The sequence below is a fragment of the Procambarus clarkii genome, chromosome 32 (genome assembly GCF_040958095.1).
Source record: "Procambarus clarkii isolate CNS0578487 chromosome 32, FALCON_Pclarkii_2.0, whole genome shotgun sequence".
Taxonomy (NCBI): Eukaryota; Metazoa; Arthropoda; class Malacostraca; order Decapoda; family Cambaridae; genus Procambarus; species Procambarus clarkii.
In genome coordinates this window covers 24,204,660-24,217,159 of record NC_091181.1, presented here as the reverse complement: position 1 = coordinate 24,217,159, position 12,500 = coordinate 24,204,660, and the positions used below count along the sequence as shown (strand labels likewise).

General features: G+C 54.3%; 2 protein-coding genes across 2 annotated transcripts in view; one reads left to right on the top strand and one right to left on the bottom strand.

Moving 5' to 3' along the window:
- The window catches only part of LOC138370475 (uncharacterized), a 63,256-nt gene extending 59,375 nt beyond the window's left edge, over nucleotides 1-3,881 (bottom strand). Inside the window, exon 1 of the mRNA XM_069334844.1 lies at nucleotides 3,398-3,881. Coding sequence (XP_069190945.1) covers nucleotides 3,398-3,881 — 484 coding nt within the window. The remainder of the gene's footprint in view (nucleotides 1-3,397) is intronic.
- Nucleotides 3,882-7,402: 3,521 nt separating this feature from the next.
- Nucleotides 7,403-8,413, top strand: LOC123749025 (autotransporter adhesin BpaC-like). Its single transcript, XM_045731136.1, has one exon. It carries the CDS (start codon nucleotides 7,403-7,405, stop codon nucleotides 8,411-8,413), a length of 1,011 nt encoding a protein of 336 aa, XP_045587092.1.
- Nucleotides 8,414-12,500: the final 4,087 nt, after the last annotated feature.

Here is a 12,500-nt window from a genome sequence, read left to right as displayed (position 1 = left end):
CACACACACACACACACACACACACACACACAGACACACACACACACACACACACACACACACACACACACACACACACACACACACACACACACACACACACACACACACACACACACACACACACACACACACACACACACACAGAGGCTGGAGTGAAAGGGAAGGTACTCCGGTGGATAGAGGAGTACCTAAGCAACAGGAGACAACGAGTCTGTGTGAGGGGTTTGGTCTCAGATTGGATAGACGTCACAAGTGGAGTCCCGCAGGGGTCAGTCCTTGGACCTATACTGTTTCTGGTATATGTAAATGATCTCCCAGAGGGTATAGATTCGTTCCTCTCAATGTTTGCCCACGATGCAAAAATTATGAGGAGGATTGAAACAGAGGATGATAGTAGGAAGCTACAAGATGACCTGGATAGACTGAGTGAATGGTCCAACAAATCGCTGTTGAAGTTCAACCCGAGTAAATGCAAAGTAATGAAACTAGGCAGTGGAAACAGGAGGCCAGGCACAGGATATAGAATAGGAGATGAAGTACTTAATGAAACAGACAGAGAGAAAGATCTAGGAGTTGATATCACACCAAACCTGTCTCCTGAAGCCCACATAAAGAGAATAACGTCTGCGGCATATGCGAGGCTGGCTAACATCGGAACGGCGTTCAGGAACCTGTGTAAGGAATCATTCAGAATCTTGTACACCACATATGTAAGACCAATCCTGGAGTATGCGGACCCAGCATGGAGCCCGTACCTTGTCAAGCACAAGACGAAGCAGGAAAAAGTCCAAAGGTATGCTATTAGACTAGCCCCAGAACTGAGAGGCATGAGTTATGAGGAAAGGCTGCGGGAAATGCACCTTACGACACTGGAAGACAGAAGAGTAAGGGGGGACATGATCACAACCTACAAAATCCTCAGGGGAATCGACCGGGTAAACAAGGATGAACTATTCAACACTGGTGGGACGCAAACAAGGGGACACAGGTGGAAGCTGAGTACCCAAATGAGCCACAGAGACGTTAGAAAGAACTTTTTCAGTGTCAGAGTAGTTAGTAAATGGAATGCACTAGGAAGTGATGTGGTGGAGGCTGACTCCATACACAGCTTCAAATGTAGATATGATAGAGCCCAGTAGGCTCAGGAATCTGTACACCAGTTGATTGACGGTTGAGAGGCGGGACCAAAGAGCCAGAGCTCAACCCCCGCAAGCACAATTAGGTGAGTACAATTAGGTGAGTACACACACACACACACACACACACACACACACACACACACACACACACACACACACACACACACACACACACACACACATACACAGCTGGAGGTGCAGGCAGAAGTGGAAGGGAAGGTACTCCATTGAATAAGGGAGTACCTAAGTAAAAGAAGGCAGGGAGTCACTGTGAGGGGTGAGGTATCATATTGGCGAGACGTCACCAGTGGGGCACCGCAGGGTTCAGTCCTTGGACCCATACTGTTTCTTATATATGTAAATGATCTTCAAGATGGAATAGAATCATTCCTCTCATTGTTTGCTGATGATGCAAAAATTATGAGGAGGATTAAGACGGAAGAAGACAGAATGAGATTACAAGATGGCCTAGACAGACTGCATGAATGGTCCAACAAATGGCTACTAAAGTTCAACCCGAGTAAATGTAAGGTAATGAAACTAGGCAGTGGAAACAGGAGGTCAGACACAGGATACAGAATAGGAGATGAAGTCCTTGATGAAACGGACAGAAAGAAGGATCTAGGAGTTGATATCACACCAACCCTGTCTCCTGAAGCCCACATCAAAAGAATAACATCTGCGGCGTATGCGAGACTGGCTAACATCAGAACTGCCTTCAGGAACCTGTGTAAGGAATCATTCAGAACCTTGTATACCACTTATGTAAGACCAATACTGGAGTATGCGGCCCCAGCATGGAGCCCGTACCTTGTCAAGCACAAGGCGAAGCTTGAAAAAGTTCAGAGATATGCCACTAGGCTAGTCCCAGAACTAAGAGGCATGAGTTACGAAAAAAAACTGCGAGAAATGCACCTCACGACTCTAGAAGACAGAACAGTAAGATGATCACTACCAACAAAATTCTCAGAGGAATTGAAAGGGTAGATAAAGATAAACTGTTTAACACGGTTGGTACGCGAACAAGGGGACACAGGTGGAAACTGAGTACCCAAATGAGCCACAACAGATGGAATGCATTAGGCAGTGATGTGGTGGAGGCTGACTCCATACACAGTTTTAAATGTAGAAATGATAGAGCCCAGTAGGCTCAGGAATCTGTTCACCAGTTGATTGACGGTTGAGAGGCGGAACCCAGGGAGGTGTGGCCCAGGGAGGGTGGTGAGGGTGGGCGTGATATGGGTGTGGCTCAGAGTGGGTGGTGAGGGTAGGGGTGTCAGGAGTGTGGCCCAGGGAGGGTGGTGAGGGTGGGCGTGACATGGGTGTGGCCCAGGGAGGGTGGTGAGGGTGGGCGTGACATGGGTGTGGCCCAGGGAGGGTGGTGAGGGTAGGCGTGACATGGGTGTGGCCCAGGGAGGGTGGTGAGGGTGGGCGTGACATGGGTGTGGCCCAGGGAGGGTAGTGAGGGTGGGCGTGTCATGGGTGTGGCCCAGGGAGGGTGGTGAGGAGGGGGGTGACATGGGTGTGGCCCAGGGAGGGTGGGTGAGGGTGGGTGTGGCCCAGGGAGGGTGCTGAGGGTGGGCGTGATATGGGTGTGACCCAGCGAGGGTGGGTGTGACCCAGGGAGGGTGGTGAGGGTGGGCGTGACATGGGTGTGGCCCAGGGAGGGTGGGTGAGGGTGGGTGTGACATGGGTGTGACCCAGGGAGTTTGGGTGAGGGTGGGTGTGGCCCAGGGAGGGTGGTGAGGGTGGGCGTGACATGGGTGTGGCCCAGGGAGGGTGGGTGAGGGTGGGTGTGACATGGGTGTGGCCCAGGGAGGGTGGGTGAGGGTGGGTGTGGCCCAAGGAGGGTGGTGAGGGTGAGCGTGACATGGGTGTGGCCCAGGGAGGGTGGGTGAGGGTGGGCGTGACATGGGTGTGACCCAGGGAGGGTGGGTGAGGGTAGGTGTGGCCCAGGGAGGGTGGGTGAGGGTGGGTGTGGCCCAGGGAGGGTGGTGAGGGTGGGCGTGACATGGGTGTGGCCCAGGGAGGGTGGGTGAGGGTGGGTGTGGCCCAGGGAGGGTGGTGAGGAGGGGCGGGACATGGGTGTGGCCCAGGGAGGGTGGGTGAGGGTGGGCGTGACATGGGTGTGGCCCAGGGAGGGTGGGTGAGGGTGGGCGTGACATGGGTGTGGCCCAGGGAGGGTGGTGAGGGTGGGCGTGACATGGGTGTGGCCCAGGGAGGGTGGGTGAGGGTGGGTGTGATATGGGTGTGACCAAGGGAGGGTGGGTGAGGGTAGGTGTGGCCCAGGGAGGGTGGGTGAGGGTGGGTGTGGCCCAGGGAGGGTGGTGAGGGTGAGCGTGACATGGGTGTGGCCCAGGGAGGGTGGGTGAGGGTGGGTGTGACATGGGTGTGACCCAGGGAGGGTGGGTGAGGGTAGGTGTGGCCCAGGGAAGGTGGGTGAGGGTGGGTGTGGCCCAGGGAGGGTGGTGAGGGTGGGCGTGACATGGGTGTGGCCCAGGGAGGGTGGGTGAGGGTGGGTGTGACATGGGTGTGACCCAGGGAGGGTGGGTGAGGGTAGGTGTGGCCCAGGGAAGGTGGGTGAGGGTGGGTGTGGCCCAGGGAGGGTGGTGAGGGTGGGCGTGACATGGGTGTGGCCCAGGGAGGGTGGGTGAGGGTGGGTGTGGCCCAGGGAGGGTCGTGAGGAGGGGCGGGACATGGGTGTGGCCCAGGGAGGGTTGGTGAGGGTGGGCGTGACATGGGTGTGGCCCAGGGAGGGTGGGTGAGGGTGGGCGTGACATGGGTGTGGCCCAGGGAGGGTGGTGAGGGTGGGCGTGCCATGGGTGTGGCCCAGGGAGGGTGGTGAGGAGGGGCGTGACATGGGTGTGGCCCAGGGTGGGTGGTGAGGGTGGGCGTGATGTGGGTGTGGCCCAGGGAGGGTGGGTGAGGGTGGGTGTGACCCAGGGAGGGTGGGTGAGGGTGGGTGTGGCCCAGGGAGGGTGGTGAGGAGGGGCGTGACATGGGTGTGGCCCAGGGTGGGTGGTGAGGGTGGGCGTGATGTGGGTGTGGCCCAGGGAGGGTGGGTGAGGGTGGGTGTGACCCAGGGAGGGTGGGTGAGGGTGGGTGTGGCCCAGGGAGGGTGGTGAGGGTGGGCGTGACATGGGTGTGGCCCAGGGAGGGTGGGTGAGGGTGGGTGTGGCCCAGGGAGGGTGGTGAGGGTGGGCGTGACATGGGTGTGGCCCAGGGAGGGTGGGTGAGGGTGGGTGTGGCCCAGGGAGGGTGGTGAGGAGGGGCGGGACATGGGTGTGGCCCAGGGAGGGTGGGTGAGGGTGGGCGTGACATGGGTGTGGCCTAGGGAGGGTGGGTAAGGGTGGGCGTGACATTGGTGTGGCCCAGGGAGGGTGGTGAGGAGGGGCGTGACATGGGTGTGGCCCAGGGTGGGTGGTGAGGGTGGGCGTGATATGGGTGTGGCCCAGGGAGGGTGGGTGAGGGTGGGTGTGACCCAGGGAGGGTGGGTGAGGGTGGGTGTGTCCCAGGGAGGGTGGTGAGGGTGGGCGTGACATGGGTGTGGCCCAGGGAGGGTGGGTGAGGGTGGGTGTGGCCCAGGGAGGGGTGGTGAGGAGGGGCGTGACATGGGTGTGGCCCAGGGAGGGTGGGTGAGGGTGGGCGTGACATGGGTGTGACCCAGGGAGGGTGGGTGAGGGTTGGTGTAGCCCAGGGAGGATGGGTGAGGGTGGGTGTGGCCCAGGGAGGGTGGTGAGGGTGGGCGTGACATGGGTGTGGCCCAGGGAGGGTGGGTGAGGGTGGGCGTGTCATGGGTGTGGCCCAGGGAGGGTGGTGAGGGTGGGTGTGACCCAGGGAGGGTGGATGAAGAGGGGCGTGACATGGGTGTTGCCCAGGAAGGGTGGGTGAGGGTGGGCGTGTCATGGGTGTGGCCCAGGGAGGGTGGTGAGGGTGGGTGTGACCCAGGGAGGGTGGGTGAGGGTGGGCGTGACATGGGTGTGACCCAGGGAGGGTGGGTGAGGGTGGGTGTGGCCCAGGGAGGGTGGTGAGGGTGGGCGTGACATGGGTGTGGCCCAGGGTGGGTGGTGAGGGTGGGCGTGTCATGGGTGTGGCCCAGGGAGGGTGGTGAGGGTGGGCGTGTCATGGGTGTGGCCCAGGGTGGGTGGTGAGGGTGGGTGTGGCCCAGGGTGGGTGGTGAGGGTGGGCGTGTCATGGGTGTGGCCCAGGGAGGGTTGGTGAAAGTGGGCGTGACATGGGTGTGGCCCAGGGAGGGTGGATGAGGGTGGGCGTGTCATGGGTGTGGCCCAGGGAGGGTGGGTGAGGGTGGGCGTGACATGGGTGTGGCCCAGGGAGGGTGTGTGAGGGTGGGTGAGGGTGGGCGTGACATGGGTGTGGCCCAGGGAGGGTGGCGATGGTAGGGGTGTCATGAGTGTGGCCCAGGGAGGGTGGCGAGAGTGGGTGTGGCCCAGGGTGGGTGGTGAGGGTGGGCGTGTCGTGGGTGTGGCCCAGGGTGGGTGGTGAGGGTGGGTGTGGCCCAGGGTGGGTGGTGAGGGTGGGCGTGTCATGGGTGTGGCCCAGGGAGGGTTGGTGTGGGTGGGCGTGACATGGGTGTGGCCCAGGGAGGGTGGATGAGGGTGGGCGTGTCATGGGTGTGGCCCAGGGAGGGTGGGTGAGGGTGGGCGTGACATGAGTGTGGCCCAGGGAGGGTGTGTGAGGGTGGGTGAGGGTGGGCGTGACATGGGTGTGGCCCAGGGAGGGTGGCGAGGGTAGGGGTGTCAGGAGTGTGGCCCAGGGAGGGTGGTGAGGGTGGGCGTGACATGGGTGTGGCCCAGGGTGGGTGGTGAGGGTGGGCGTGTCATGGGTGTGGCCCAGGGAGGGTGGTGAGGAGGGGCGTGACATGGGTGTGGCCCAGGGTGGGTGGTGACGGTGGGCGTGTCATGGGTGTGGCCCAGGGAGGGTGGTGAGGAGGGGCGTGTCATGGGTGTGGCCCAGGGATGGTGGTGAGGAGGGGCGTGACATGGGTGTGGCCCAGGGAGGGTGGTGAGGGTGGGCGTGATTTGGGTGTGGCCCAGGGAGGGTGGCGAGGGTAGGGGTGTCAGGAGTGTGGCCCAGGGAGGGTGGTGAGGGTGGGCGTGACATGGGTGTGGCCCAGGGTGGGTGGTGAGGGTGGGCGTGTCATGGGTGTGACCCAGGGAGGGTGGTGAGGGTTAGCGTGACATGGGTGTGGCCCAGGGAGGGTGGTGAGGAGATGCGTGCCATGGGTGTGGCCCAGGGAGGGTGCGTGAGGGTGGGCGTTACATGGGTGTGGCCCAGGGAGGTTGGGTGAGGGTGGGCGTTACATGGGTGTGACCCAGGGAGGGTGGGTGAGGGTAGGTGAGGCCCAGGGAGGGTGGGTGAACGTGGGTATGGTGCGGGGACGCCAACCAGGACACACAGTAACCGGCGCCATGTTGCTCTCCGGACAGACCTGTGAAGCACACGAGGGAGGGACACACTCGATCTGGAGATGTTGCCACATACCTACCTCCCGCCCACCTAAACCCACCCACTAGCGCTTTAAACCCACCCACTAGTGGTCTAAACCCACCCACTAGCAGTCTAAACCCACCCACTAGCAGTCTAAACCCACCCACTAGCAGTTTAAACCCACCCACTAGCAGTCCAAACCCACCCACTAGCATTTTAAACCCACCCACTAGCAGTCCAAACCCACCCACTAGAAGTCTAAACCCACCCACTAGCAGTCTAAACCCCTCCAGTAGGCAACAGACGTGTAAACAAGTTCAACAGTGGTGTACACACGTCCAACAGTGGTGTATACACGTCCAACAGTGGTGTAAACACGTCCAATAGAGGTGAATACACGTCCAACAGTGGTGTAAACACGTCCAACAGTGGTATAAACACGTCCAACAGTGGTATAAACACGTCCAACAGTGGTATAAACACGTCCAACAGTGGTGTAAACACGCCCAAGAGAGGTGTAAACACGTCCAACAATGGTGTATACACGTCCAATAGTTTTGTAAACAGTTCCAACAGTGGTGTAAACACGTCCAACAGATGTGTAAACACGTCCAACAGTGGTGTAAACACGTCCAACAGTGGTGTAAACACGTCCAATAGTGGTGTAAACACGTCCAACAGTGGTATAAACACATCCAACAGTGGCGTGAAAAACGTCAAACAGTGGCGTGAACACGTCCAACAGTGGTGTAAAAACGTCCAACAGTGGCGTGAACACGTCCAACAGTGGTGTGAACACGTCCAACAGTGGTATGAACACGTCCAACAGTGGTGTGAACACGTCCAAAAGTGGTGTGAACAGGTCCAACAGTGGTGTAAACACGTTCAACAGACGTGTAAACACGTCCAACAGTGGTGAGAACACGTCCAACAGAGGTGTAAAAACGTCTAACAGTGGTGTGAACACGTCCAACAGTGGTGTGAACACGTCCAACAGTGGTGTAAACACGTCCAACAGTGGTGTGAACACGTCCAACAGTGGTGTGAACACGTCCAACAGTGGTGTTTACACGTCCAACAGTGGTGTAAACACGTCCAACAGTGGTGTAAACACGTCCAACAGTGGTGTATACACGTCCAACAGTGGTGTAAACACGTCCAACAGTGGTGTAAACACGTCCAACAGTGGTGTGAACACACTCAACAGAGGTGTAAACACACTCAACAGAGGTGTATATACGTCCAACAGTGGCGTGAACACGTCCAACAGTGGTGTGAACACGTCCAACAGTGGTGTATACAAGTCCAACAGTGGTGTAAACACGTCCAACAGTGGTGTAAACACGTCCAACAGTGGTGTGAACACGTCCAACAGTGACGTAAACTTGTCCAACAGTGGTGTATACACGTCCAACAGTGGTGTAAACACGTCCAACAGTGGTGTAAACACGTCCAACAGTGGTGTGAACACGTCCAACAGTGGTGTAAACACGTCCAACAGTGGTGTGAACACGTCCAACAGTGGTGTGAACACGTCCAACAGTGGTGTAAACAAGTCCAACAGTGGTGTGAACACGTCCAACAGTGGTGTGAACACGTCCAACAGTGGCGTAAACGCGTCCAACAGTGGTGTAAACACGCCCAACAGAGGTGTAAACACGTCCAACAAACGTATAAACACGTACAACAAAGGGGTATATCAGTACAAAGGCGGTATTGTTCAGGCACTCAAGTTCAGAAGCGTCTCCGTTCTGCCGGGGAATGGAACCAGGGACCTGTCGGTTGGGACACAGTACTCACCGAGAACCAATCCTCAATACTGAGCCCAGAAACAGCACCCCATAATGCCAAATGGATCATTCTACCAATAGAGTTGCTGGAGGACTTTGAGCTTTGTGTAACTGTTTCGTAAAGTCGGGAAATGTGTCCTACGAACACCTCTGCATGGTTACCTTTGGCTTTATATGCATACTTACAAGAGCTTTCTCTTCTTTATCGTATTGTCTAGTTTTTATATTTGTTTTCCGAGCTGTAAACGTTTTCTTTACACAGATTGAGAGAGAGAGAGAGAGAGAGAGAGAGAGAGAGAGAGAGAGAGAGAGAGAGAGAGAGAGAGAGAGAGAGAGAGAGAGAGAGAGAGAGAGAGAGAGAGAGAGAGAGAGAGAGAGAGAGAGAGAGAGAGAGAGAGAGAGAGAGAGAGAGAGAGAGAGAGAGAGAGACAGACAGACAGACAGACAGACAGACAGACAGACAGACAGACAGACAGACAGACAGACAGACAGACAGACAGACAGATACAGAGAGACAGAGAGACAGACACAGGTGCACAGATAGACACAGTGAGAGAGATACACAGATAGACACAGTGAGAGATATACACAGATAAACACAGTGAGGGAGATACACAGATTGACACAGTGAGAGAGATACACAGGTAGACACAGTGAGGGAGATACACAGATAGACACAGTGAGAGAGATACACAGATAAACACAGTGAGAGAGATACACAGATTGACACAGTGAGAGAGATACACAGATAGACAAAGTGAGGGAGATACACAGATAGACACAGTGAGGGAGATACACAGATTGACACAGTGAGAGAGATACACAGATAGACACAGTGAGGGAGATACACAGATAGACACAGTGAGGGAGATACACAGATAGACACAGTGAGAGAGATACACAGATAAATAAAGTGAGGGAGATACACAGATTGACACAGTGAGAGAGATACACAGATAGACACAGTGAGGGAGATACACAGATAGACGCAGTGAGAGAGATACACAGATAAACACAGCGAGGGAGATACACAGATTGACACAGTGAGAGAGATACACAGATAGACACAGTGAGGGAGATACACAGATAGACACAGTGAGGGAGATACACAGATAGACACAGTGAGAGAGATACACAGATAAACACTGTGTGTGTGTGTGTGTGTGTGTGTGTGTGTGTGTGTGTGTGTGTGTGTGTGTGTGTGTGTGTGTGTGTGTGTGTGTGTGTGTGTGTACTCACCTAATTGTGCTTGCGGGGGTTGAGCTCTGGCTCTTTGGTCCCGCCTCTCAACCGTCAATCAACTGGTGTACAGATTCCTGAGCCTATTGGGCTCTATCATATCTACATTTGAAACTGTGAATGGAGTCAGCCTCCACCACATCACTTCCTAATGCATTCCATTTGCTAACTACTCTGACACTGAAAAAGTTCTTTCTAACGTCTCTGTGGCTCATTTGGGTACTCAGCTTCCACCTGTGTCCCCTTGTTCGCGTCCCACCAGTGTTGAAAAGTTCGTCCTTGTTTACCCGGTCGATTCCCCTGAGGATTTTGTAGGTTGTGATCATGTCCCCCCTTACTCTTCTGTCTTCCAGTGTCGTGAGGTGCATTTCCCGCAGCCTTTCCTCATAACTCATGCCTCTTAGTTCTGGGACTAGTCTAGTAGCATACCTTTGGACTTTTTCCAGCTTCGTCTTGTGCTTGACAAGGTACGGGCTCCATGCTGGGGCCGCATACTCCAGGATTGGTCTTACATATGTGGTGTACAAGATTCTGAATGATTCCTTACACAGGTTCCTGAACGCCGTTCTGATGTTAGCCAGCCTCGCATATGCCGCAGACGTTATTCTCTTTATGTGGGCTTCAGGAGACAGGTTTGGTGTGATATCAACTCCTAGATCTTTCTCTCTGTCTGTTTCATTAAGTACTTCATCTCCTATTCTGTATCCTGTGCCTGGCCTCCTGTTTCCACTGCCTAGTTTCATTACTTTGCATTTACTCGGGTTGAACTTCAACAGCCATTTGTTGGACCATTCACTCAGTCTATCCAGGTCATCTTGTAGCCTCCTACTATCATCCTCTGTTTCAATCCTCCTCATAATTTTTGCATCGTCGGCAAACATTGAGAGGAACGAATCTATACCCTCTGGGAGATCATTTACATATACCAGAAACAGTATAGGTCCAAGGACTGACCCCTGCGGGACTCCACTTGTGACGTCTCGCCAATCTGAGACCTCACCCCTCACACAGACTCGTTGTCTCCTGTTGCTTAGGTATTCCTCTATCCACCGGAGTACCTTCCCTCTCACTCCAGCCTGCATCTCCAACTTTCGCACTAGCCTCTTGTGTGGCACTGTATCAAAGGCTTTCTGACAATCCAAAAATATGCAGTCTGCCCACCCTTCTCTTTCTTGCCTTATTTTTGTTGCCTGGTCGTAGAATTCAAGTAACCCTGTGAGGCAGGACCTGCCATCCCTGAACCCATGTTGATGCTGTGTTACAAAGTTCCTTCGCTCCAGATGCTCCACTAGTTTTTTTCGCACAATCTTCTCCATCAGCTTGCATGGTATGCAGGTTAGGGACACTGGCCTGTAGTTCAGTGCCTCCTGTCTATCCCCTTTCTTGTATATCGGGACTACGTTAGCTGCTTTCCAAGTATCTGGCAGTTCCCCTGTTGCCAGTGATTTGTTATACACTATGGAGAGTGGTAGGCTCAGTTCTCTTGCTCCTTCCTTTAGAACCCAAGGGGAGATTCCATCTGGGCCTATAGCCTTCGTCACGTCCAACTCTAGTAAACACTTCCTTACTTCCCCACTGGTAATCTCAAACTCTTCCAGTGGTTCCTGGTTAGCTATTCCCTCACTTACCTCTGGAATTTCTCCTTGTTCTAAGGTGAAGACCTCCTGGAATTTCTTATTCAATTCCTCACACACTTCCTTGTCATTTGTAGTGAATCCTTCCGCCCCTATCCTTAATCTCATAACCTGTTCCTTTACTGTTGTTTTTCTCCTAATGTGGCTATGCAACAATTTAGGCTGAGTCTTTGCCTTGCTTGCGATGTCATTTTCGTATTGTCTTTCTGCCTCTCTTCTCATCCTGACATATTCATTCCTGGCATTCTGGTATCTTTCTCTGCTCTCCAGTGTCCTGTTATTCCTATAGTTTCTCCATGCCCTTTTACTTTGCTGCTTAGCTAGCCTACATCTTTGATTAAACCATGGGTTTCTCATCTTCATTTCTCTGTTTTCCTTTTGGACTGGGACAAACTTGTTTGCTGCGTCCTTGCACTTCTGCGTGATGTAATCCATCATATCTTGGGCCGTCTTTCCCCTGAGCTCTGTTTCCCATGCTATATCTGTTAGGAATTTTCTTATCCCCTCATAGTTTCCCTTTCGGTATGCTAACCTTTTGGTTTCGGTATCCCTCCTCGAGTTCAATAACCCTTCTTCAATCAAGTACTCAAACACCAGTACACTGTGGTCGCTCATTCCTACTGGGTCCTCAAAACCGATTTCTCTTATGTCGGAGTCGTTCAGAGTGAAGACTAGGTCGAGTCTCGCTGGTTCGTCATTGCCTCTCATCCTTGTGGGTTCTCCGACATGCTGCGTTAAAAAGTTGCTTGTCACCACCTCCAATAGTTTGGCTCTCCACGTATCCTCGCCTCCATGCGGTTCCTTGTTCTCCCAGTCAATCTTTCCGTGATTGAAGTCGCCCATGATGAGCAGGTGGGATCTATTTCTACAGGCAGCAGAGGCTGCCCTCTCAATTATAGTGTTAACTGCCTTGTTGTTGTTTTCATACTCTTGACTGGGTCTCCTGTCATTTGGTGGAGGGTTGTATATTACTGCTACTACTATTCTTGGTCCTCCCATTGTTATGGTGCCTGCTATGTAGTCTCTGAACTCCTCACAGCCCGGGATGGCCATCTCCTTAAAACTCCATTCCCTTCTCATGAGTAGGGCCACTCCGCCTCCTCCTCTACCTTCCCTCTCTTTCCTTATTACTGTATACTCCTGGGGAAACACGGCATTCGTTATGATTCCAGAGAGTTTTGTTTCAGTGAGTCCGATTACATCTGGGTTAACTTCTTGTGCTCTTTCCCTTAGTTCACTTGTCTTGC

Excerpts from the sequence above, each read along its gene's own strand:
- LOC123749025 (XM_045731136.1), top strand. The coding sequence starts at position 7,403 with ATGAACACGTCCAACAGTGGTGTGAACACGTCCAAAAGTGGTGTGAAC.